Below are 24518 nucleotides of genomic sequence, written 5' to 3'. Positions count from 1 at the left end.
CCTAACAACAACACCCAATTTGTAGTGTGAATGTCACTCCCCGCTCCAGAATGACCAGTCTTTGCTCTCTTCCTATTCCCTCTTGACTTGAATTTGTGTTAAACTTTTGTGTATTCATTTTTGTGTGGTCCCCAGGGCTTTTTTTTTTTTTTTTTTTAGCAAGAACGCAGTTCTGATTGGCTTGGTGTGGCCTAATATGCAAAGGAAGGTGAAACAACGGTGATGTCAGGGGGTGTGGCCTAATATGCAAAGTTCCTGCTGGGCCTTTTCTCTAAAAAAAACCACCCCTGGTGTTCCCCAATAAAATAGCACTGGGTGTGAGTGAGGGTAGCATTTCTTAATAAAATTAAACCACGCTTAATCAAAGCTAGGTTGCCCACTGACTTGCTCTCATTTTTCCAAAAGTGATGATTTGGACACAGTGTGCTACCCACTCGAGATGGTTTGAATATGTTTAACAGCCAGGTCTTTTCCTGGTGCATCCTGGGAATTGTAGTGGGATGAGAATTCTTTGCAGGGGAATCTGAACACACATACCCCTCCACAAAGCACAGGTTTGGGGGCTTCCCTGACTCTTAAACCCATTTTAAGTCTGCAGCATGTCTACAGCCAGAAAGATGCTTTCCCCTTACATCTGTTTTGCTAGCAACATCTTTTAGTATGGCCCTTTCAAAAGGCTGTTGGGAATTCTTAGCTAATATATTTCCCTCAAGCACACTTGGAAGGATGCTTACAGCTTTGTGGGCAAACAACCACAACAACAAAGCCCCTGAGGGGTAGTGTGTGTGAATGAGTGAGAGAGATGCGTGCAGGATCGACCTTTCTCAATAACCATGCATTTCTCTTCCAACAGGCTTTATTGTGTCAGTTTAAAGGATTCACCAGTCATCATTGCCACAAACTCTGCAAAGGAAAAAAAATATACAAAGAAGGTAAAAATCTATTTTTCCCCCTTCTCTTCCCCATCTCTTTTTCCTAAAAGCACACATTTCCCCTTAAACCTGTTGGTAGCTGGAACAGAATACAGTAGTTGGGCTCGTAGCCTGAAGTGGCGTCACGATACGAGACCAATAGCTCCCTGTCTGTCTGTACTTGTATATTAAGAACACAGGATATAGCAGTCTGCCATGGTGTGTGCTCATCCCTCTGCCTCAGCTCCATGCCCTAGGCTACTACAAGGGGGAGGGGTCCCTATAGCCCATATGGGGTCTCTGCAGGTCCCAGAAATTGGAATGAGAGCCTGGTATACCTTGATGACTCAACAGGCAGCTGTTGCATAGTCTGGTGATGTTTTTCCTAGTTCCCCAGCAATGGTTTTGTAAATACAGAGAACCTTCTAAGCACTTTCTGGGGCAGGATCCATTGCTGCTCTGTTATGCAAAGATGCTGGTATTGTTTTGGACACATGGGTGATCCCTTGGGATGGGTGAGGGCAGGGCCTTTTTTGTAGCAGGAACTCCTTTGCATATTAGGCCACACACCCCTGATGTAGCCAATCTTCTAAGAGCTTACAGTAAGCCCTGAAATAAGAGCCCTGTAAGCTCCAGGAGGATTGGCTACATCAGGGGTGTGTGGCCTAATATGCAAAGCAGTTCCTGCTATAAAAAAAAGAGCCCTGGGTGAGGGCAAAACACATGCCTGATGCTACGGCACCCAACAGAGAAGCTTCCTGCCCCCTCCTCTGGAACTGAACACAAGCATGGTGGGGTGGAGTGGTTACAGTGTTGTGAGCCAGGTTCAAATTCCCACTCAACAGTCAGGCTCCCTCTCAGTCTAACCAACCTCACCAACCTATGTGATAAAATAGAAGTGGAATGGCCGAATAAGCATGTGATAAGACCAGGGCTTGCTTTTTTTTTTTAGCAGGAATGCACAGAAACACAGTTCCAGCAGGCTCTGTGTCAGAAGGTGTGACCTAATATGCAAATGAGCTCCTGGTAGGCTTTTTCGGCAAAAAAAGCCTTGTGTGAAACAATGGTGATGTGAGGGGGTGTGGCCTAATATGGAAAGGAGTTCCTGCTGGGCTTTTTCCACACACAAAAAAGCCCTGGATAAGATGGCACTAACCCAAATATTACCTGCAGTTGTGCCAAAATGGAACCACTCCTCTTCTGTGATAGAATAGTCTGGCTAACTAGGGTTGCCAACTTCCTGGTGGCACCTGGAGATCTCCTGCTATTACAATTGATCCCCGGGCAACCAAAGTCAGTTCTCCCAAAGAAAATGGCTGCTTTGGAAGGAGGATTTTATGGCATCATACCCAGCTGAGGTCCCTCCCCTCCTCAAGCCCCTGAGCATTCCTAACCTCCAGGTAAGTAGTTCTCTGGGAAATCCATCTGGTCTTCAGACTACAAAGATCAGTTCCCCCAGAGAAAACAACAGTTTTGGAGGGTGGAAGCGAAGAAATCACATCCCTGCTCAGCTCCCCTTCATCCTTAAATTCTACTGTCCCCACAGCACCACCCCCAAATCTCCAGGAATTTCCCAAGGTGTCCTAAGTCTAGGGTTGCCAATCCCCAGGTGAGGGCAGGGGATCTAATGGTTTGGAGGCCCACCCCCCACTTCAGGGTAATCAGAAACCGGGGGGGGGGGGGAGGGAAATGTCTGCTGGGCACTCCATTATTCCCTATGGAGACCGATACCCATAGGGTCTAATGGAGAATTGATCCGCGGGTATCTGGGGCTATGGGGGGGGGACTGTTTTTTGAGGTAGATGCACCAAATTTACAGCATAGCATCTGATGCCTCTCCTCAAAACACCCTCCAAGTTTCAAAAAGTTTGGCCCAGGAAGTCCAGTTTCCTGGAATTACCATCTCTGAGCCTCCAGAAAAGGTGCCCCTACCCTTCTTGGAGTTCAGTCATGCTTATCACAAGCTTGCTTTTGACTCCACCCCAAAGTCCCCAGATATTTATTGAATTGGACTTGGCAACCCTACCTAAGTCTGTCCCTGTAGTATTTAGATTCAAAATAATTGCGTGAATTGCAAATATAGACAAGAATCAGGGATGTTGGCAGAGTGCCTTTTGCTGCCATCTGCTGAGAGGTTGGGAGAACTGCAAGCGTCCTTCCATCAGCCTCTCTACTAGAGCCCTTGAGGGCACAGCAGTGTTGGGTTACCAACTCTAGCTTGGGACATGCCTAAAAATGTGGGGATGGACTTAGGGTTGCCAATACCCAAATGGGATCTGGAGATCTCTCAGAATTACCGTCAGGGCTTTTTCTGTAGCAGGAACTCCTTTGCATATTAGGCCACACCCCTCTTATGTAGCCAATCCTCCAAAAGCTTACAGCCCTATAAGAAGAGCCCTGTAAGCTCTTGGACGATTGGCTACATAAGAGGGGTGTGGCCTAATATGTAAAGGAGTTCCTGCTACAAAATGTGAGGCCATATGATCTGCTGCTTTCTCCAGATGAAAGTAAGTAAGTAAGTTTTATTCTTATATCCCGCCCTCCCCCGCCATCTCTGTCCTCTGGACATCAGTGATGGTAATTCCAGGAAACCTCCAGACCTTGCCTGGAAGTTTGTAACCAGGGCTTTTTTGAGCAGGAACGCACAGGAACACAGTTCCGGGTGGCTTGGTGTCAGTATGCAAATAGTTCCTGCTGGGCTTTTTCTACAAAAAAAGCCCTATGTGAAACAATGGTGATGTCAGAGGGTATGACCTAATATGCAAATGAGTTCTGCAAAAAAAGCCCTGTTGGTAACTATAGATGGAACCATCCAGATGAAACTATCTCTGTCCTCTGGACATCAGTGATGGTTATTCCAGGAAACTATAGATGGCCCACAGACAAAGGAGTTGTTTTTACATGCCCAGGTATGTAGGAAAATGCTGGTAAAAACCAGGACTTTTTTTGTATCAGGGAGTCCTTTGCATATTAGGCCACACATCCCTGATGTAGGCAATCCTCCTGGAGCTTACAGTAGGCCCTGTACTAAGAGCTCTGTAAGCTCTTGGAGGATTGGCTACATCAAGGGTGTGTGGCCTAATATGCAAAGGAGCTCCTGCTACAAAAAAAAAGCCCTGTTGAAAAGAAAATGATGAGTTCTGAGTATGCTCGTTCCTCTACAGGAAGACCATGGAGGACTGGTTAAAAGAAAATGTTTAGCTTGGAGGAGATGGCTGAGAGGTGACATAATTACCATCTTCAAGGACTTGAAAGGCTGTCCTATAGAGGATGGTGTGGAATTGTTTTCTGTTGCCCCAGAACGTCAGACCAGAACTAACGGGTTGAAATTAAATCAAAAGAGTTTTTGGCTAAACTTTAGGAAGAACTTCCTGACCGTTAGAGCGGTTCCTCAGTGGAACAGGCTTCCTCGGTTGGTGCTGGGTTCTCCTTCCTTGGAGGTTTTTAAACAGAGGCCAGATGGCCATCTGACAGCAATGCTGATTCTGTGAACTAGGCAGATCATAAGGAGGAGGGCAGGAAGGGTTGCATCAGTGCTTAGTTCTTGCGGCCCTTTCTTACACGCCCAGGGAAATGCTGATCACCACTTCAGGGTCAATTTTTCTCCAGGCCAGTTTGGCCAGGGATTTTGGAGGGGTTTTGCCATCTTCTGAGCATTGAGCAGTGGTCACTGGTGGTATGTAGGGGAGGTGTTTGTGAATCTCCTGCATTGTGCAGGGGGTTGGACTAGATGACCCTGGAGGTCCGTTCCAGCTCTATGATTCTATGAAAATAGAGGTGAGTGGGGAAATTCACCCAAGGTTCTATGAGCAATTCTTTCCTCAATGAAGAGATCTGATACAACTTCTATTTCTCTGATTACTGCATTGCAAAGGGTCCCCCACCTATACCAGTGGCATTTCTGATACCTTCATAATCGATGGTTCCGTCCCCGTCCTTGTCCGCTTCCTTCATCATAAGTTCAGCTTCCTGCTCATTCAGGGGCTCTCCAGCATTCATCAGCACGTACCTAAAAGGCAGAGTCTGTTGTAGTGGAGAGCCTACTAGGAAGCTAGGAGACTTGGGTTCCAATCCCTACCCTTCCACAGAACATGCTGGACCAGGGGTGGCCAAGCTGTGGCTCGGAAGCCACATGTAGGTCTTTCACACATATTGTGTGGCTCTCAAAGCCCCCTTGTCGGCTGGCTTGGAGAAGGCATTTGTCTCTTTAAATAATTTCTCCAAGCCAAGCCAGTTGGCAGCTTGGAGAATGCATTGAAGTTAAAGTTGCTTTCTTCCCACCTCTCTCTCCCCATCTATTTTCCTTCCTTCCTTCCTTCCTTCCTTCCTTCCTTCCTTCCTTCCTTCCTTCCTTCCTTCCTTCCTTCCTTCCTTCCTTCCTTCCTTCCTTCCTTCCTTCCTTCCTTCCTTCCTTCCTTCCTTCCTTCCAACGTTCATACCTTTCAGCTCTCAAATATCTGACATTTATTCTATGTGGCTCTTATGTTAAGCAAGTTTGGCCACCTCTGTGCTGGACTGTACCCTCTCAGTCTGACCTGCCTCACAGGATGCCTCTGGGAAGTTTACAAGAATGGGAAAGGTCCCCTCCTTTTGCCCACAGCACCTGGTCAGCAGACGTATGCTGCTTCTGACCGTGGAGGTGTCGCTCTTTTTCGCTATCACAGAGTGGCTGACGATAGACCTGCCCATGGCGAATTAATAAAGGCAAAAGAGTTCCTTTGCAAGAGCAGACCAAAAGTCCATTTTGGTTTTCTGTTTCCAAAAGACGCTCCTAAGTGAAGTGTGGACATCCTGTTTGTACAGAATACAATCATTTGTGGTACACTGCCCTGGACATGGAGGTGCTATTTTGCTCTCCCAACTGTTGATAGGCCACATGCTTGTCTCTAGCATGGTTGAGACTGGGCAGCCAGCTCACAAAAGTCCCCCAAGCACTATCAAATTCCTGGGTGTGCCAGTCAACTTACTTGAGAGTGTCCCACTCAATGTAGCCTTTGTGCTCTTTGTCGAAGACCTTGAAGGCTGCCCGGAGCTCTTCGTCCTGGTTTTTGGACTTTTCGTGGTAAATCCCCATCAGCACCAGGAAGGCATCGCAGTCGAAAGTTCCTTTGCCTGGGGCAGGAGGAGAGGGGAGGGGGGGAGAAAAGGCAAGAGGGAATGTTTGGGGTGTGTCTCCAAAGGCCTTCTGCCTAAGCTACCTACCAGTCTGGTGGCAGCAACCTGACCTCTTGGGACTAGTCTTAATGCGTCCTGGTAGTAAGATCCTAAGACTGGCCTCCTAGCAGGGAGGTGGCTAGAGGGACTACTGGGCACCACACAGAGTTCCTGCTTTTCAGAACCACAGATCGTTCCCAAAGGAGATCATCCATCTGCAACCAGACTGGATTCCACAACACTCACCGTCTTTGTCCACATCTTTGGCCATGGTCACCAGCTCTCTCTTGGTGGGGTTAATTCCAATCAGGCTCATCAGTTTCTCCAGGTCGTCTGTTTTTGCTGAGCCATTCCCTTCTTCATCGAACATCTCAAAGATGCCCTTGTACTCCGTGATCTGCTCCGGCGTCAGCGTCTCCGTCTGCACGGGAAAGGGGGGCCTTTTGAGAGGATGGGGCAGGCTGCCGGAGTCATAACAAGTGTTGCCCCTAAGCTGAATTAGTGTGAGCTAGCACACCGGGGGTTTTTAAAGCCTCCAGCTCACACATTTCCGTCTTAGCTCAGGAAGGATAGCTCCAGAGCAAACTGATTTATGCAGTAGCCAAATTACCCGCTCACAACTTTAATGCCGGTAACTCACAAAGCAGAATTTTTGTTCACAAGACTCCACAGCTTAAAGGGAGCATCAGTCACAAGTTCACAATCAGGAGTCATTTTGTAGAAAAAGAGGTGCCAGAGGTCATTAGCACAACTCATTTGCATATGCCGCACCCCCCGACATCACCGGAAGGTGTGCTAAATGATAACAGCTCAGCATCTACCTTCAGCTGCTTCTTGAATTACCATTGCCATTATAAAACCTGACTCCCCTCATACTTTTTAAATTACTTTCTCCTACATGGCCACAGTGGCCCGAGGAAGATTTCCATCTGTCTGTTTTATATGTTTTGGTTATTTTCCCTTTTTTGTGTGTGGGGAAAAATATTAGAAAGTTTGTCAAATCTTAAAGTTCAGCAAAATTCTCACAGGGGGTTTGAACAATGGAAGCAAGTTGTGGGGGCAGGGGTAAGAAAGAAAGAGCACAATAAAATTTAGAGGTTCTGCACAAAATTTAGAGGTTCTGCCCAAAAGGTCACAATCCTTCTCTTTTCTGCCATGTTTGCTTATTTAAAAGATTTCCTTTCAACTTCAGGCTATTTCTACCCCTATTTTTAATTCAGTTATTCATCCTCCTCCTTTCTGACTTCATTGCCTTGCTTTGTTTTGTACTTGCTTGTCCAGTTCTACTAGTGATTTGCACAGAGAATTCCTGCTCAAAAAACTTCAGATGGAGTTCAAACCCACCCCACTGTCTCAGTTCCTTTCCACCCCCACCCCAACCCATAAGTTTCCTTTGAATAGAACTTCCAGTTTGATTTCTCTCAACATATTTGATGAAGAGACCTGGGACCAGTGTTCCCTCTAAGCTGAGTTAGCGTGAGCTAGCTCACAGATTTTTGGCCTCCAGCTCACCCATTTTTGTCTTGGCTCAGGAAGGATGACCCCCGGAGCACACTAATTTATGCAGCTTTAATGCCAGTAGCTCACAAAGTAGAATTTTTGCTCACAAGGCTCTGCAGCTTAAAGGGAACATTGCCTGGGGCTCTTCGAAGCTCTAAATAAAAGTTAGAACAAAGTTTGAGTCCAATGGCACCTTTAAGACCGACAGTTTTATCCAAGGTATAAGCTTTCATAAGCAGACACACTTCTTCCAATGCAGTCTGAAGCACATGAAGAAGTGTGCAAACACCTGAAAGCTTATACCTTGAATAAAACTTTGTAGGTCGAACACAGTGATGGGGAACCTTTTTTCTACCAAGGGCTGTATGGATATTTATAACATCATTCGCGGGCCATAAAAAATTATCAACTTAAAAAACAGTGCTCCGCCAAGGGAGAATGATTCAGGCCAGCAAAATTAATGCAAATGATTGTTTTTCTATTTGAAGTCATGTGGGGAGAGCCTAATCTGGCGCGTGGGCGCACACACACACACACACACACACACATAGCCCGCCACCCTAGGCAAATGCATAGGTTCAGGGCTATTTTGTAAGAAAAGCCCAGCAGGAACTCAGTAGTATATTAGACCACATCCCCTAACATTAGCATATTAGGCCACATACTCATTAGCATAGAAGGTCACACCGTCTGGGATAATCAAGTGCAAACTGAACTGTGACAGTAACGTTTCCAGGCCCTGCAGCAATTCTGGCCAGCCAACCAGGCCCAAGGGGGCTGCCGCACAGTACATCTGGGCCCTGTGATCCCTGCCTGGCCCTGGGGAGGCTGCTGCACAGCGTAGCTGGGCCCCAGGATCCTCGCTGGCCAGCCAGGCCCCAGAGAGGCTGCCACATGGTTCGGTTTGGCCCAGCAATCCCTGAAGACCACACCAAGTGACCTCGAGGGCTGCATATGGCCCTCGGGATGGAGGTTCCCCACCCCTGGTCTAACAGGTAACACGTATGTCATGATAGGCTTTTTAATTTGGAGCTCATGCTATCATCAAGCACTAGAGGGCGGCGTTGCACAGTCCAGGAACACACTGGACAGAGCGAGAAGAATGTGTTTTATTCTGAGGCAGTAATATTTCCCAAAGGAGGAGGCTTTCCATTGCTAATTGTAATTGTTCCTTCACATCACCAAAGTGGAGGACATTTATTTTTTTTTTTTGCCGCTCTAACCTTCCTTTTGCTGGAACACTTATTTTTGGCAATTGCTCTTTCCACGAAAAGGTTCTTTGGAAGAGCAGGCTAAAAATTTGTTTCCAGGTAGAGGTTACAGGCAGGGAAATCACCTTAACTCAGGGGTGTCAAACATGCAACCCGGGGGCCGAATCAGGCCCCGGAGGGCTCCTATCAGCCCCCCCAGCAACTGACTCTTGTCTGCTTCCTTCTCCCTCTCGCTTGCTTCCCTCTGCGTCTCAGCTTGCTTTACAAGGCTTGCTCAATCGCACAGCCTCAATTTTCTCCATTGGTTGAGGCTCCTCCCCCTCCTGGTCCCCTGGAGAGGAAGGAAAAGAGCCAGAGCTTCCTTTGCTCTGTTCCCAGGATCCCCTGGGAGAAATACAAAACCCCCCATCTTTAAGACCAACAAGTGCCAATGTTTTAAGTATGTTTTATTTTAAGGGTTTTTAAAAAACCTTTAGTCGTGCTTGTGTCCTTTAAAAGGTTTATATCACCGTTACCTAATTTTAAATAGGTACACACATTGCCTGGCCCAACACGGCCAGATCTCATTTATGTCAGATCCAGCCCTCATAACAAATGAGTTGGACACCCCTATCTTAACTGTTATACATCTCTCTCTTTCTGTCTCGCTCTCTCTTTACTTTTGATGCTTTCAGGCAAATGTGTGAAGTGCCTCTCCCACACACACACGCGCTAAATCAGAGAGAACCTCTGCATTTCATTACCCTGAACGGCTTTAAAAAACCAAAATTCAGTGACATCTGAAAAACAGGGGGAAAGAAGTTGTCTGGGAAAAGGAAAGGAAGGAGGGAAGGGAATTGTTGCCACAGCAACTAAGAACATGTGCGGTCCGTATTAATAATCATGACTGGCACTCCAGGTGGCAGGGAGAGGGAAGGCAGATGCCGTCAGGTCCCTGGTTTTGGAGGTGCTAGTACAATGGAAAAGGCAAAATGCAGCATAATGAGGCTGGAGTCAACGGCACCCCACAAAGAGCTGAACGTTGCCTGGATGATTGCAGCGGTCAATAATAATCTCCTCGGGGCTTTTTTGTAGAAAAAAGCCTGGCACGAACTTAGTGGCATATTAGGTCACACCCCCTGACACCAAGCCAGCCAGAACTGCGTTCGTGCTCAAAAAGTCCTGAATCTACAGATTTTGACACTGTGGACACAAATATTATTATTAGATTTTTTTTTTTTAAAAAAAATGATGGACTGACGACTACAGATGAGCTGAAGGGGAAAGAGAGTCGAGGCAATGAAGCAGTCATCACTTCTTAGGGTGGCCAACCTCCAGGTGGTGACTGGAGATCTCCAGGACTTACAGCTGGTCTCTGAGCAACAGAAATCAGTTCAATTCCCCTGGGGGAAACGGCTGCTTTGGAGAGTGGGCTCCATGTCATGATGCCCTGCTGAGGCCCCTCCCCTTCCCAAGCCTCACCCTCTCCCAGCTCCACCCCCAAAGTCTCCAGGTATTTCTCAAACTAGAGCTGGCAACCCTACCTTTCAAGCTTTGGGGGTCATGCAACTACATCTGATTGGCTGCATGGCATTCCTGATAGGGTTGCTCGCTCTAGGTTGGGAAACTTCTAGAGATCTGGGCATGGTTGACCCTGGGGAGGGCGGGGCTTGGGGAGAGAAAGGACCTCAGCAGGGTACCAGCCATGGAGCCCAACCTCTGAAGCAGCCATTTCTTCCAGGGGAACTGATCTCCGTTGCCTGGAGACCAGATGGAGTTCCAGGAGATCTCCAACCACTATCTCAAAAAGGGTGTTGGTGTTGTATAGTGGTTAGGGGGTTGGAGTAAGACCTAAGACAGGGGTGGACATGCTTACTTATTATAAAAATAAATGTCAGGTGTTTGAGAGCCACAAGACATGAATGTCAGTTTTTTTGAGAGCTGAAGGAAGGAAGGGAGGGAGGAAGGAGGGAGAGGTGGAAAGAAAGCAACTTTAAAAGCATTTTCCAAACTGCTGGCTGGCTTGGATACGTGATTTAAAGAGACAAATGCTTTTTCTGAGCCAGCTGACTCAGTGGCTCAGAAAGCCACACAATATGTGGAAAAGAGCCACATGTGGCTCCAGAGCCACAGTTTGGCAACTCCTGACCTAAGAGGTCCAGGTGCAAACCTCTGTTCAGCCACAGAAGCTCAACTGAGGGACCCTGGGCTAGCCCTGTAAGTGTTTGGAGGACTGGCTACATCAGGGATGTGTGGCCTGATATGCAAAGGAGTTCCTGCTACAAAAAAAAGCCCTGACTCTCTTAGCCTGCATCATTGAAGTGAAGGGGGCATAGCCATTGAGGGACTCAGAGATCACCTATGCTAGCCCTTTGCTCACTACAGAAAATCCACAGCTATGGCATCGCCGACCAATATCTGCCTAGCCTCTGACTGAAGATCCCCAGTGAGGTCTTGAAGCTCCCTCACTCTCTGAGGTAACTCACAAAAGCTCCTTCCTCCCCTGCCACAAATGTTAGTCTTTAAGGCGCTGCTGGACTAGAGTTGCCAGGTCTAGGTTGGAAAATACCTGGAGACTTTGGGGGTGGATCCAAAAGAGGGTGGGGTTCGGGGAGGGGCCTCAACAGGGTACAATGCTTCAAAGCAGCCATTTTCTCCAGGGGAGCTGATCTCTGCCAGCTGGAGAACTGTTGTAAAAATGGGAGATCTCCAGGCCCCACCTGGAGGCTGGCAACCCTATAAACTGGACTCTCGCTCGTTTGTGCCACTACAGACAGACTAACCTGGTTATCCATTTTGCTCTCACCAAGAGAGTTTCTCCTTTTTTTAAATTGGTTAATTGTTTAAAGAGTTTCGCCTGATGTCCAACTGAAATGTACCTGCATGTAATTTACCTCACTGGACCTAGCCTTACCCTCTGGCATCAAAGGGACCTGTCCCTCAGCCATGTAATGGCTCTTCCAAGTATTTCAAGAGCGTGATCTTGTCTCCCCAAAGGGTTCTCTTTTTCAGGCCAGTTCCTTCCACTTTTCATAGCGTGTGTTTCTCAGACCCACAACTGTCTTGTCTGCCCTGTTTTTTTCTGAACCTATTCCAATCTGCATACATCCTTCTTAAAGCAGAATGCTTACAACCTCAGCTGAGCACGCCAGATACGGTCTGTACTATGCTTCTATTAGTGCCGTCTAAAAATCGCATCCACTTTTCTAGTGGCACAACGCTTACAGCTTGGCGGAGTGCTCCAGATGAGGTCTGCACCCTTTACTGCGCTTCTGTTCTTGCAGTCTACAAATCACATACTCCTTTCTAGCTGCTGCAGCCAGGCCTCATTTTGGACAGGAGCTTACAGGAGCAGAGTTCTGGAAACTCTGCATTTTTTGTGCTCTTTCTTTCTTACCCCCTTCCCCCAAATGCTTGCTTCTGGGCTCCGTTGTTCAAACCCCCTGTGAGAATTTCGCTGAACTCTAAGATTTGACAAACTTTCTGGTATTTTACCTCACAAAAAATGGGGAAATAACCAAAACATATAAAGCAGACAGATAGAAATCTTCATCGTGCCACGGTGACCACATAAAGGTAAACATAGTCCCCTGTGCAAGCACCAGTCGTTTTCGTCACCAGTCTGGGGTGACGTTGTTTTCACGGCAGACTTTTTATGGGGTGGTTTGCCATTGCCTTCCCCAGTCACATAGGAGAATGTAATTTTAAAAGTATGGTGGGAGTAAGGATTTATTAGGACAATTCTAATTCAAAAAGCATTTTAAGGGAAATGCTTCCGATGTTGTCAGGGGTATGTGGCATATGCAAATGAGTGATGTAAATGAGTCGTGCTAATGACCTCTGGCACCTCTTTTTCTACAAAATAACCCCTGGCCACAGTACGCTTTCAAATCACATCTGCTTGCGATCGACTGCGTTCCTGACACCCTTTCTCTGTATGTTTTCTCCAGGCACACCCCCATTCCATACCTGTGCAATTGATTGTCTTGCTTAACCATAGAACTTTGCATTTGCCTATCCACTGAATTCCATCTTGTTGGTATCAGGGTTTTCCAAACTTTCCCAGTCATTTTGAATCCTATTTCTATCTTCAAAGGGGTTTGCCGTCTCTCCCCACGTTGCGTCACCTGTAGATTTTAGAAAGACTCCCTCCTGCTCTCTATTATGAGCAGTGTTCCCTCTAAGCTGAGTTAGCGTGAACTAACTCAAAGTTTTTCAGCCTCTGGCTCACCCGTTTTTGTCTTAGCTCAGGAAGGATGGCCCCAGAGCAAGCTAATGGATGCAGTAGCCAAATCGCTTGCTTACCACTTTAATGCCAGTCACTCACCAAGTAGAATTTTTGCTCACAAAACTCCACAGCTTAGAGGGAGCACGGACTGTTCTGCAAAAAGGTATCACCTCTATGCAGGGAGGCTCCAGAAAGCATCTGTGGCTGAGACATTCCCCTCCCCCCCCCACAAATTATCTAGAAATAACTAAGCTTTGTTAGGATCATAATTTCATCTTGTGGCAGTGAATTCTAAAAGGTAAATAGGACTGATTTTTGTGCTCTTTCTTTCTTACCCCCGTCCCCCAAATACTTGCTTCTGGACTTAACTCACTCCACCTTTTTAACTCACTTCTTAACTCACTCCACCTTTTTCACGCAGCAAACAAGATCCTCAAAAAACTTGTTTCTGGTTGCTGCGTGAAAAAAGCAAAGCTAGTTGCAGCCCCGGGGCAGACAGTGTGAAATCTGACGGAGGCCCCTGCAGAGAAGAGGAGCGTGAGAGCGGCATAAGGCTAGTGGGGAATCAGGCTAGGTTTGGTTTTCTTGGGTGACTGTTCCCCCCCCTCCCCCGAGTTCTAAGGCTACCAGAACTTGAGACAAAAGAATTCACTCTACCCTTGACGCTCGATGGAGAAAACCTTGCTAGAGAGATGTACACTCCCCACGGAAGGACTGGGTAGAAAGAAGAGAAACTCACCATTTTCTGCTCGTGTTCCGGCGGCTGCTCTGAGAAGAGGGTCTTGAGTGGCTGGTGGGGGGGCTGTGCACAAAGATAGTGTGAGAAGTCTCTCTCTTTTACAGCCAGAAAAGCGTGCTCAGCACTTGGTACCCCGGGGGATAAGAATCTTAGGAGCCTTTTATGGCAGCGAAGGCAGACAGCCCTATTCTGGGAGGAATCTTATGGCCAGAGAACACCTGCCATGTTCCTGAAGCTGCAGGGCTCGGTTTCCCAAGGAGATGGTGTATTATTGCTGTAATTATTGATCACAGTCTTAGAGGATGGTATAGACTGGATTACTGGAGCTGCCTTTGAAGACAGCCCAGAATTTTTGACTCGTACAAAATGGCTTTTGCTAGGTGAATGACAGGAGGGTGTGAGCTACAGAGAAGATATTCTGTCAGTCAGTCTTTGGTAGCTGCCCATTTATTCTGGACACTGTGTGTTTCTGGCGCTTCCCTGGTAAAGCCATGAACATCCTAAACCAGGGGTGTCAAACTCATTTCTTACGAGGGCTGGATCTGACATAAATGAGACCTTGTCGGGCTGGGCCATGTGTGTCATAACATGTAATGCCAGGAAGCAGAGATATAAACTTTATAAAGGACACAGACAACCACAATTAAAGATTTTTTTTAAAAAAAAACCTTAAAATACGCTTAAAAGATTAGCACACTTGCAATACTTTTTTTATTTAACAGTTTCTGATAACTGACATCTCTTGCTCTGAATTATTGCATCAAACTCTGGAGACAATGTCTGTGCTGTAGCAATCCAGAGTATGCTGTTCAGGTGTTGTTCAGCCCTGGGGGGGGGAAGGGAGCCAGTTTGGTGTAGTGGTGAAGTGTGCAGACTCTTATCTGGGAGAACCGGGTATGATTCCCCACTCCTCCACTTGCACCTGCTGAGATGGCCTTGGGTCAGCCATAGCTCTGGCAGAGGTTGCCCTTGAAAGGGCAGCTGCTGTGAGAGCCCTCTCAGCCCCACCTAACGCACAGGGTGTCTGTTGTGTGGGGAGAAGATAGAGGAGCTTGTAAGCTGCTCTGAGTCTCTGATTCAATAATAATAATAATAAATTTTATTTATACCCCACCCTCCCCGCCGAGGCAGGGTGATTCAGAGAGAAGGGTGGAGTATAAATCTTCACTCTTCTTCTTCAGGAATGTGTCTGTAAGTTGCAAACCTATTTTTGATTACAGAAATCTCATAGTCAGTGCTTTGAGCCTAAGACCCGGAGGAGAACATGAAATTGGTTGGACACTGTGAGCTTTTGTATATCATGTGTTGGTCAGCCAATGGAGAAAAAAGAAGCTTTGCTCTGCAGCTCCTGTGCGATTGAGCAAGCCTGGCAAAGCAAGCTGTGATGCAGAAGGAAGCAAGAGAGAGAGAAGGAAGCCGATGACAGTGAGATGCTCACAGGCCTGATAGGAGCCCTCCAGGGGCTTGATCCAGCCCATGGACCCCACATTTGACACCCCTGGCTTAGAGCATCCCTGAGAAGTGTTTGTCCAGTAAGGTGGGGAGGTCTCACCACCTCCCTCGGTAGATGATCCCACTGTTGAACAACTCTTAATGTAAAAAAGTTGTTTCCTAATATCCAGCCGGTACCTTCCCACCCTTCATTTCAAGCCATGTCTATGACTCCTCTCCTCCAATGCCAACAGGAACAGCCCCAGGGAAAACGCCGGGCCTCGAGTCTGGGACTAACCCTACCCCTAAGCCTGCAACTTCATCCTCTGTTGCTTCCAAGCCCCTATTGTAGGCTTCCTGGACACACGTCATTTGTCACCATATGCTGGATTCACTAGGCAGCGGGATCTGGTCCCACATACACGTACCTGCTCAACTTTGTGCCTGCAAATCCACGGCGAAAATGGTCCCCTCTCATTGCTTAAGGGAGTGATAAGTGCAGGGGTGGAATTCTAGCAGGAGCTGCTTTGCATATTGGGCTACACCCCCTGATGTATCCAATCCTCCAACAGCTTACAAGTCTCTTTTTTGTAAGCTCTTAGAGTAGTGGATACATCAGGGGGTGTGGCCTAATATGCAAAGGAGCTCTTGCTGGAATCCCACCCCTGGATAAATGGATAGCATTGCCAGAGAGGCACACCTGTTGCCGTCCCAGAGGGACTTGCTCGTCTTCGGCAGGCCAGGTGGACAAAGGTCCCGAGAGAGCCTGGCCTTTGCGAGCTGAAGGCCAAATAAGGGGAACGGGTAGAGAGGGCAAACGTATTTCGAGCACCCTCAAGGGGACTGAAAGCTATTTCATCCTTCTGGGTCTGGGGGTGGGGAGAGAGACGGGAGGGAGGAAATCAGGCCAAGGTGGTTCTCAGGGAAGGAAAGTGTGAACAGCTAATGGGGTCACTTTTGGCCCAAAGGTACCACTGGGGGCCTTGGATCCGTTCATACGCCGAATGCGGTAATTGCTTCATGCGGTCCCCTGAAAGATTGCTGTGGCCATGGGGAACTGGCCAAAAAGCAGAAGGTTGAGAGAGGGAAAAAGGGAAAGCAATTAGATGCTGGGAGGGAGGGAGAGAGGAGGAGAGAGTGCTAGAAGCAGGTATGCTGGTGACGCAAGTCGAGGGATGGTCTCCTCCCTGGCTTTATTTTTAAAAGGAGGCAAGCAGAACGGGCAGGCAAGCCAAATCTGCCCTGGCCTCCTGGGACCCTCTCAGCTCTGCAGCACTGCCTTTGCGCACAGTTCGTTTTGCTGCAAACATTTTTTCGCCAGGCTGCAAGAGATGGGTTTGCCGAGCACTCAGTAAACGCATGGAAACTTCCCCCTTCCACCTGTATTTTGCCCTCACCTCCCCTGCAATCAGGGCTTTTTTTTTAAGCAGGAGCTCCTTTGCATACTAGGCCACACCCTCCTGCTGTAGCCAATCCTCCTGGAGCTTACAGGGCTCTTCGTACAGGGCATACCGTAAGCTCCAGGAGGATTGGCTACATCAGGAGGGTGTGGCCTAATATGCAAAGGAGCTCCTGCTACGAAAGAAAGCAAAAGTGGGAAAGGAAAAACAGAAAAGAGACGGAACCCAAAAACTGGAATCAAGAACCTGGGTTATGTGTGGCTTAAGATGTGGTGTCCCTTGCAGTGTGGGGAACAGCAGGCGGTGCGCTGAGTGGCGCTTTGGTGCAGTGCTTGTGCATTTAAATGCAAGTGCGGAAGAGAAAGAATGCGTCCGTTGGGTCCCTCCCTAGGAGCGTGCACAGAAAGGGTGGGAGAGGAGGCTAGGGTTGCCAGATCCAGGTTGAGAAACTCCTGGAGATTTGGGGTTGGACCCCAGAGAGGACAGGGACCTCAGTGGGGTACAGTGCCAGAGAGACCACTCTCCATTTCCTCCAGGGGAACTGACCTGGAGTTGAGCTGTAATTCCAGGGGATCTCCAGACTTTTTTTTTTAAGCATAGTGCCAGTTTGAAATCATATTGGAGACTTTTTTAGCCCCATCCAGGGTTGAAATTCTAGCAGGAGCTCCTTTGCATATTAGAGCACACCCCCTCCCAATGTAGCCAATCCTCCAAGAGCTTACAAGGTGGGTGTGGCCTAATATGAAAAAGAACTCCTGCTAGAATTCCACCCCATTCATACATTGGAAGCTTTTCGGCAGTTGTGGAACACAGTGAAAATAGTGCTGCAAATTTACTTTGAGCTTTGAAGCCATTTTTTGGAAATACGTCATCAATGGAGCACCCGATGCCTGAAGAGTGATTGAAGCAGGAGTATTCAAGTCGACTTCCTGTACATCAGGACTCCTTCATTGGAATTATATTTATAGGGACTTGTACCTTTAAGCTTTCTGTATTGAATGAACATTTGCTATTTGATGAATTATATCTTAGTAATTTGGTCACTATAACCTTCTGGTTGTTTTGTACACATATCTGGAGTGACCTCTCTCTGTTTACCCTACCTGGAGGCTAGCAACCCTTCGTCCTGGGCAATTGTTGGAGCTGCCTGAAGATTTGGAGGTGCAGCCTGAGGAGGGCAGGTTTTAGGCAGGGGTGGGATTCTAGCAGGAGCTCCTTTGCATATTAGGCCACACCCCACGATGAAGCCAATCCTCCAAGAGCTTATAAGGCTCTTTCTTGTAAGCTCTTGGGGGATTGGCTACATCAGGGGTCGTGGCCTAATATGAAAAGGAGCTTCTGCTAGAATCCCACCCCAAGTTTGGGAGGGAAGGGACTTCAATGGGATATAGTGCCATAGAGTCTACCAAACTGTCCATTTTCCCCAGGTAAATTGATCTCTGTCGCCTGGAGATGGGTTGCAATCCTGGGAGATTTTCACTCTTCAGCTGGAAGTTGGCAGCCCTACCAACTGGGCTGGATTCTTTGTTAAAACCAGAAATATTTGACAGTGGTCTAGTCTCACCTTGGCCACCCAAATGGCCATTTGGTTTCCATTTTCTTCAAGTAAGGAAAATGGCTGTAGCCCAGGGGTGGCCAAACTGCAGCTCGGGAACCTAGGGTTGCCAATCCCCAGGTGGGGGCAGGGTATCCCCCAGTTTGGAGGCCCTCCCTCTGCTTCAGGGTCATCAGAAAGTGTGGGGAGGGGAGGGAAAGGTCTTCTGGGAACTCTATTATTCCCTATGGAGATTTATTCCCATAGAAAATCATGGAGAATTGATCCGCTGGTATCTGGGGCTCTGGGGGGGCTGTTTTTTGGGGTAGAGGCACCACATTTTCAGTATAGCATCTAGTGCCTCTTCCCAAAATACCCCCCCCCCCCCAAGTTTCAAAAGGATCGGACCAGGGAGTCCAATTCTATGAGCCCCAAAAGAAGGTGCCCTTATCCTTCATTATTTCCTATGGAAGGAAGGAATTGAAAAGGTGTGCTGTCCCTTTAAATGTGATGGCCAGAACTCCCTTTGGAGTTCAATTATGCTTGTCACAGCCTTGATCTTGGCTCCACCCCCAAAGTCTCCTGGCTCCACCCCCAAAGTCCCCAGATATTTCTTGAATTGGACTTGGCAACCCTACGGGAACCACTTGTGGCTCTTTCATACATCTTGTGTGGCTCTCAAAGCCCCTACAGCCCTGTTGGCTGGCTTGGAGAAGACATTTCTCTCTTTAAAACACTTCTCCAAGCCAAGCCAGCCTGTGGCTTGGAGAATGTGTTTAAAGTTGCTTTTGTTCTACCTCTCGCTGCCTCCTCCCCCAACTATCTTCCTTCCTTCCTTCCTTCCTTCCTTCCTTCCTTCCTTCCTTCCTTCCTTCCTTCCTTCCTTCCTTCCTTCCTTCCTTCCTTCCTTCCTTCCTTCCTTCCTTCTCTTACATTAAGCAAGTTTGGCCACCCCTGCTTTAGCCAGAAACAGCAGCTGCTTCAGATGGGACCTAGAGGAGCTTTCCTTTGCCTTCTCCAGGATTGCAGCTCTGCTCTCTCCCCCACCCCTCTGCTTTGGCTTTTTAATTGCTTTCTAGATGCAACCCTAGCTTGCCTCTTTAGACGCCCACTGCAGGCAAGTTCCCGGCCATTTCGCAAACCCCAAGCAACCCTGCTGTACTTTGTGCCAGCAGAGGTGTTTGAATAAAATTGCTTTGTGCATAGAGAGAGAGAGGGTGCATGTACACACACACACACACACACACACACACACACACACACACAAACCCCTACTTGCAACTAGGCTAAAAATAGCTGCCTCTCGCACACAGATTTTTCACAGCCTCCGTCTCCTCCTTCTCCTGCGCCAGCTGCTTAGAAAGGGTCACTCTGCGGTTTTTAGCTTCTGAAATCTGGGTGAGGGCACAGCTCGTCCCTGGTGGACTGCAGCCTTCTGTTTTGGTTTTGGAACCCCACCGCTACTCATTGGAATACAGTTTTGATAACAGAGAGGGGGTCAGCTGGCCTGTCTGGCCCTAGGGGATGGCATAACAATGGGCTAGGGGTGTGTATAGGAAACCTGATCCAAGCAGAGCTGACCCCAGGCTTTGGGGAGGGGATCTGGGTAAGATGCTCTCTCCGGTGCGCTCCTCCACAATGTGGCACACCCTCACTGTGCATCAGGAAGACGTAGGGATTCCAGACTCCATGTTGTGGGACCCAGGGTTCCCCTGGAGTGATAGCTCATCTCCATACTACAAAAACCAGTTCCCCTGAAGTAATGGATGCTTTGGAGGGTGGACTTTGTGGCCCTGTAGCCCACTGAGATCCCTGTCTTCCCCAGGCTCTGTCCCCAAATCTCCAGGAGTTTTCCGACATCGAGCTGGCAACCCTACCAGTTAGGTTTAGTGGTTAAGAGGGGCGGATTGTAATTGGGAAAACTGGGTTTGATTCCCTCCTCCTCCTCCACATGCAGCCATTGGAGTGACTTTGGGTCAGTCACAGTGGCCTCAGAGCTGTTCTCTCAAGAGCAGTCTTCAGAAGAGCTCAGCCTCACCTACCTCACAGGGTGTTTGTTGTGGTGGAGGAAGGAAAAGGGGATTATAGGCCACTCTGAGACTCAGAGTGAAGGGCGGGATATAAATCCTCCTCCTCCCTTCTCCTTCTCCCTTCTTTTTCCTTCTCTTCTCTCCTTCTTCCTTTTTTCTTCTCTTGCCGTACTTCTCCAAACCCCTTTGCTAACCTGCAGTGCTAAACCAAATGTCCATTACAGGCACCCGTCCCAGCATGAAACGGGAAGTCTTCTTCAGAGGCTCCATGACTTATCACTGCCAGCTTTTGAGACAAGATCCTCTTCCTGGTAAGATACAATGGGTCAAAAGTCACCGGTCATTACGTGGTATGGCGTCAGTTAGAGCAAGGGTGGCCAAGCTGCAGCTCAGGAGCCACACGTGGCTCTTACACATACTGTGTCGCTCTCGAAGTCCTCACCACACGCATCCTCACCTCAGTCAGCATGGAGAAGGGCAGGGCTGTCTCTCTGGGATCCTAGGCAAGGCTAGCTTCCGGCGTCCCCCCTGCACTGATGACATCACCAAGTCACATGGGAGGGACACCTAATTTGGCACCCTCAGAATACTGGCACCCTAGGCAATCACCTAGTTTGCCCAGTGGCAGGGCTGGCCCTGGTGCTGGGCTTTTTCTACAAAAAAAAAAAAAGCCCTGATTCAAGGTATGAGTTTCGGTGTGCAAGCAAACTTCTTCGGACACATCAGATGTCACAGGACTCAAAATCTGTTCTGTTGCTTCAGACTGACCTGGCTGTCCACTTGGACCTATCTTGGGGAGGGACGATGGCTCAGTGGTAGAGCATCTGCTTGGGAAGCAGAAGGTCCCAGGTTCAATCCCCAGCATCTCCAGCTAAAAAGGGTCCAGGCAATTAGGCGTGAAAAAACTCAGCTTGGGATCCTGGAGAGCTACTGCCAGTCTGAGGAGACAATACCGACTTTGATGGACTGAGGGTCTGATTCAGTAGAAGGCAGCTTCATATGTAGGAGGGACGGTGGCTCAGTGGTAGAGCATCTGCTTGGGAAGCAGAAGGTCCCAGCTTCAATCCCCGGCATCTCCAAAAAAGGGTCCAGGCAGATAGGTGTGAAAAACCTCAGCTTGAGACCCTGGAGAGCCGCTGCCAGTCTGAGAAGACAATACTGACTTTGATGGACCGAGGGTCTGATTCAGTAGAAGGCAGCTTCATATGTTCATTTTTTAACAGACATTTGGAGCAGGTAAACGAAGGTGGCAACCTCTTGGGTTTTAATATTTAAATCCAAATGTTCTTTTTTCCCTGTTTCTTGATTATGCATTTCAATGTTTGTAATCTTGGCCAAAAGGAAACGGAATGCATATTTGTGTGTTCGGAAACACCTATGCTGTCATGAAAGCAATTCCTTCGTGCCTCACTCCTGCCGTCCCTTTCGGCTTCCACAAGATGGCGCCCAGAGTTATTCCATTATGTAGAGTAAGGACAAATCTAAGGAAAAGATGAAATTCTGGCCACAACAGAGGAGGCAGATACAGTGCACCTTTCTTTGCCTGGCCTTGCAGTTGGGGGTGGGGGTGGGTGGGAATCCACATAATGTCAGAACCTGAATCCAGATCCCTGTGATAATGCTTTCTCCAAGCATATCCATGAGCCACAGTTATCTTCACAGCCTTCTAGTCCACCTGACCCAGTGGATACATCTCTGAGGAAGAAGAAAGCTTACTACGCTCTGACTTAGGGTTGCCAGGTCTGTGTTGGAGACTTTGGGAGTGGATCCAGGAGAGGGCGGGGTTTGGGGAGGGGAGGGGCCTCGGCAGGATATAATGCCATAGAGCCACCCTTCCAAGCAGCCATTTTCTCCAGGGGAGCTGATCTCTGCCAGCGGAAGATCAGTTGATCAGTGGGAGAGCTCCAGGCCCCACCTGGAGGATGGCAAGCCAACTCTGACTTGAACGCAATAACCCTAGGGGTGCTATAACGCTACAGAGATCACCTTCCGAAACAGCCATTTTCTGCAAGCAAACCGATCTCTGTCGCCTGGAGATCAGCCGTAAAAGCAGGAGGTCTCCAGCCACCACTCGGAGGCAGTGTTCCCTCTAAGCTGAGTTAGTGTGAGCTAGGTCATGGCTTTTTTAGCCTCCGGCTCACAGATTTTTGTCTTCACTCAGGAGTAGCTCACAACTTTAATGCCAGTAGTTCACAAAGTTGAATTCTTGCTCACAAGACTCCACAGCTTAGAGGGAACACTGCTTGGAGGCTGGCATCTCCCGTGTGAGGGGTTCAGATCTACCAAGCCACGCGTCTTGTTTTGATGTTAAAACTAGCTCCCTCATTCCCTGCTCATATGCGAACTGCTTCCATGTAATCAAATGTGGCTGCCCTTATTAAGTCTACCTCAGGGGGTGGTCAAATTTGCTTAATATAAGAGCCACGTAGAATAAACGTCAGATGTTTGAGAGACAAAAGGAGGGAGAGAGGGAGGAAGATGGATGGATGGATGATAGGAGAGGGAGAGGTGGAAAGAAAGCAATTTTAACTTCAAATGCATTCTCCAAGCTGCCAGCTGGCTTGGCTTGGAGAAATTATTTGAAGAGACAAATGCCTTCTCCAAGCCGGCCAACAGAGCAGTGGGGGCTTCGAGAGCCACACAATATGTGTGAAAGAGCCACATGTGGCTCCTGAGCCACAGTTTGGCCACCCCTGGTCTAGATTATCCTGACTTCTGTGGCTCTCCCAAAATACTCTGTGATTTGTAGCTTGGAAACCCCAACGAGGTCTCAGGGAACCTAGATTTTTTTGCTGCAGAACTATAGTTCCTGAGGTTCCTTGACAGGAGAGAATATTGGCTAAGCTGGAGGTATAACTTTTCCTCTGCAAAGTACAGTGATATCTTGGGGAAGGCCTTGTTTCCCATCTACAGGTAGCACCTACCATGTTCCTGTTGAGCGCAGCAAGGTATCAAATGGCTGCCACGCGTGGATCCCTGGGGAACGTGGCACCAGAGATAATGAATCACCCTGTTTACCGTCAGAAGGGCTGCTTTGTAAACTCTTGGGCTTCCTTGCGGGCAAACGATGCAGGGTTTCTCTCTCTCTCTCCTCCCCACCCCCCCATCTCCTATTGCACCATTTAGCCCTGGGTTGCATCATCTTGCAACTGTGATTCTTGGCACACAGAAGCAGGTTGCAATTCAAGAGTGTGTCTGCTTGCTTATGGCCCTCTGAGAGAAGCAGATGAAGGAGATTGATGATGGAGAGTGGAGGGAAATCCCAAAAACCAGAGCAAAAAGATTCAGCTGTTTTATCATTCCAGTGAGGCTTGGGAACTGCAGCAGAAAGAAATATTTCAGAGTCATAAAATTTGGGCAAGATGCATTGCAGGTGAATGCACTGCCTTCTCGCTGATATTAAATTTGCTTTACTGGTTTAGATTTCGGAAATGTCTTGGCCCAGCCTGAACGATGCTTCTTCCATGGCTACTGTGCATTTGAGGATCTTGGGGACCGTTTTCCAGCTGCAAAGCAGCCCAGGAGAGGGAGGAAGGAATATGCAGAGGAAAGAAATTGATGGGAGTGGTATTTAACCCTTCCCACTGTAGGGTTAGGGAGCCCCATGGCGCAGAGTGGTACAGCTGCAGTACTGCAGTCTGAGCTCTCTGTTCATGATGTGAGTTCGATCCCGGCAGAAGCTGGGTTCAGGTAGTCGGCTTCAGGTTGACTCAGCCTTCCATCCTTCCAAGGTCAGTAAAATGAGTACCCAGCTTACTGGGGGGAAACGTAGATGATTGGGGAAGGCAACAGCAAACCACCCCGTAAAAAATCTGCCATGAAAACGTCCTGATGTGACGTCACCCCAGAGTCAGAAACGACTGGTGCTTGCACAGGGAACTACCTTTACCTTTTTATTGTACTGTTGCCAATCCCCAGGAGGGGGCAGGGGATCCCTCGGTTTGGACGCCCTCCCCCAGCTTCAGGGTCATCAAAAAGCGGGGGTGGGGAATGTCTTCTGGGCACTCCACTATTCCTTATGGAGACTGATTCTCATAGGGTTTAATGGAGAATTGATTCACACTATCTGGGGCTCTGGTGGGGGCTGTTTTTTGAGGGAGAAGCACCAAATTCGCAGCATAGCATCCAGTGCCTCTCCTCAAAACACCCTCCAAGTTTCAAAAGGATTGGACCAATTCTCTGAGCCCCAAAAGAAGTTCCCCCTATCCTTCATTATTTCCAGGGGAGGGAAGGCATTTAAACGGTGTGCTCTCGCTTTAAATGTGATGGCCAGAACTCCCTTTGGAGTTCAGTTGTGCTTGTCACAACCTTACTCTTGACTCCGCCCCCAAAGTCTCCTGGCTCCACCCCCAAAGTCCCCAGATATTTCTTGAATTGGACTTGGCAACCCTAGTACTCTGC

The 24518-nt window shown here is 48.3% G+C and overlaps 1 protein-coding gene across 1 annotated transcript; it reads right to left on the bottom strand.

Moving 5' to 3' along the window:
* Positions 1-838: 838 nt before the first annotated feature.
* On the bottom strand, positions 839-13778 carry CALML6 (calmodulin like 6). Its single transcript, XM_060259233.1, has 5 exons — positions 13723-13778; positions 6312-6486; positions 5879-6023; positions 4820-4920; positions 839-903 (listed from the first exon to the last, which is right to left on the bottom strand). The coding sequence occupies exons 1-5, from the start codon at positions 13723-13725 to the stop codon at positions 857-859; spliced, it is 471 nt and encodes a 156-aa protein (XP_060115216.1). The 5' UTR covers positions 13726-13778; the 3' UTR covers positions 839-856.
* Between the last annotated feature and the right edge of the window lie 10740 nt (positions 13779-24518).

The sequence above is a fragment of the Heteronotia binoei genome, chromosome 18, assembly GCF_032191835.1.
Source record: "Heteronotia binoei isolate CCM8104 ecotype False Entrance Well chromosome 18, APGP_CSIRO_Hbin_v1, whole genome shotgun sequence".
Classification (NCBI taxonomy): Eukaryota; Metazoa; Chordata; class Lepidosauria; order Squamata; family Gekkonidae; genus Heteronotia; species Heteronotia binoei.
The sequence above is the reverse complement of the archived record's forward strand: the minus strand, read 5'-3'. Positions and strand labels throughout refer to the sequence as shown.

Bases quoted from the DNA above. Each gene is read 5' to 3' on its own strand.
- CALML6 (XM_060259233.1), bottom strand. The intron at 4,921-5,878 runs GTAAGTTGACTG...TCTGCCTTTTAG, and splicing joins ATTGAGTGGGACACTCTCAA to GTACGTGCTGATGAATGCTG. The intron at 904-4,819 runs GTATCAGAAATG...TTTCCTTTGCAG, and splicing joins CGGAACCATCGATTATGAAG to AGTTTGTGGCAATGATGACT.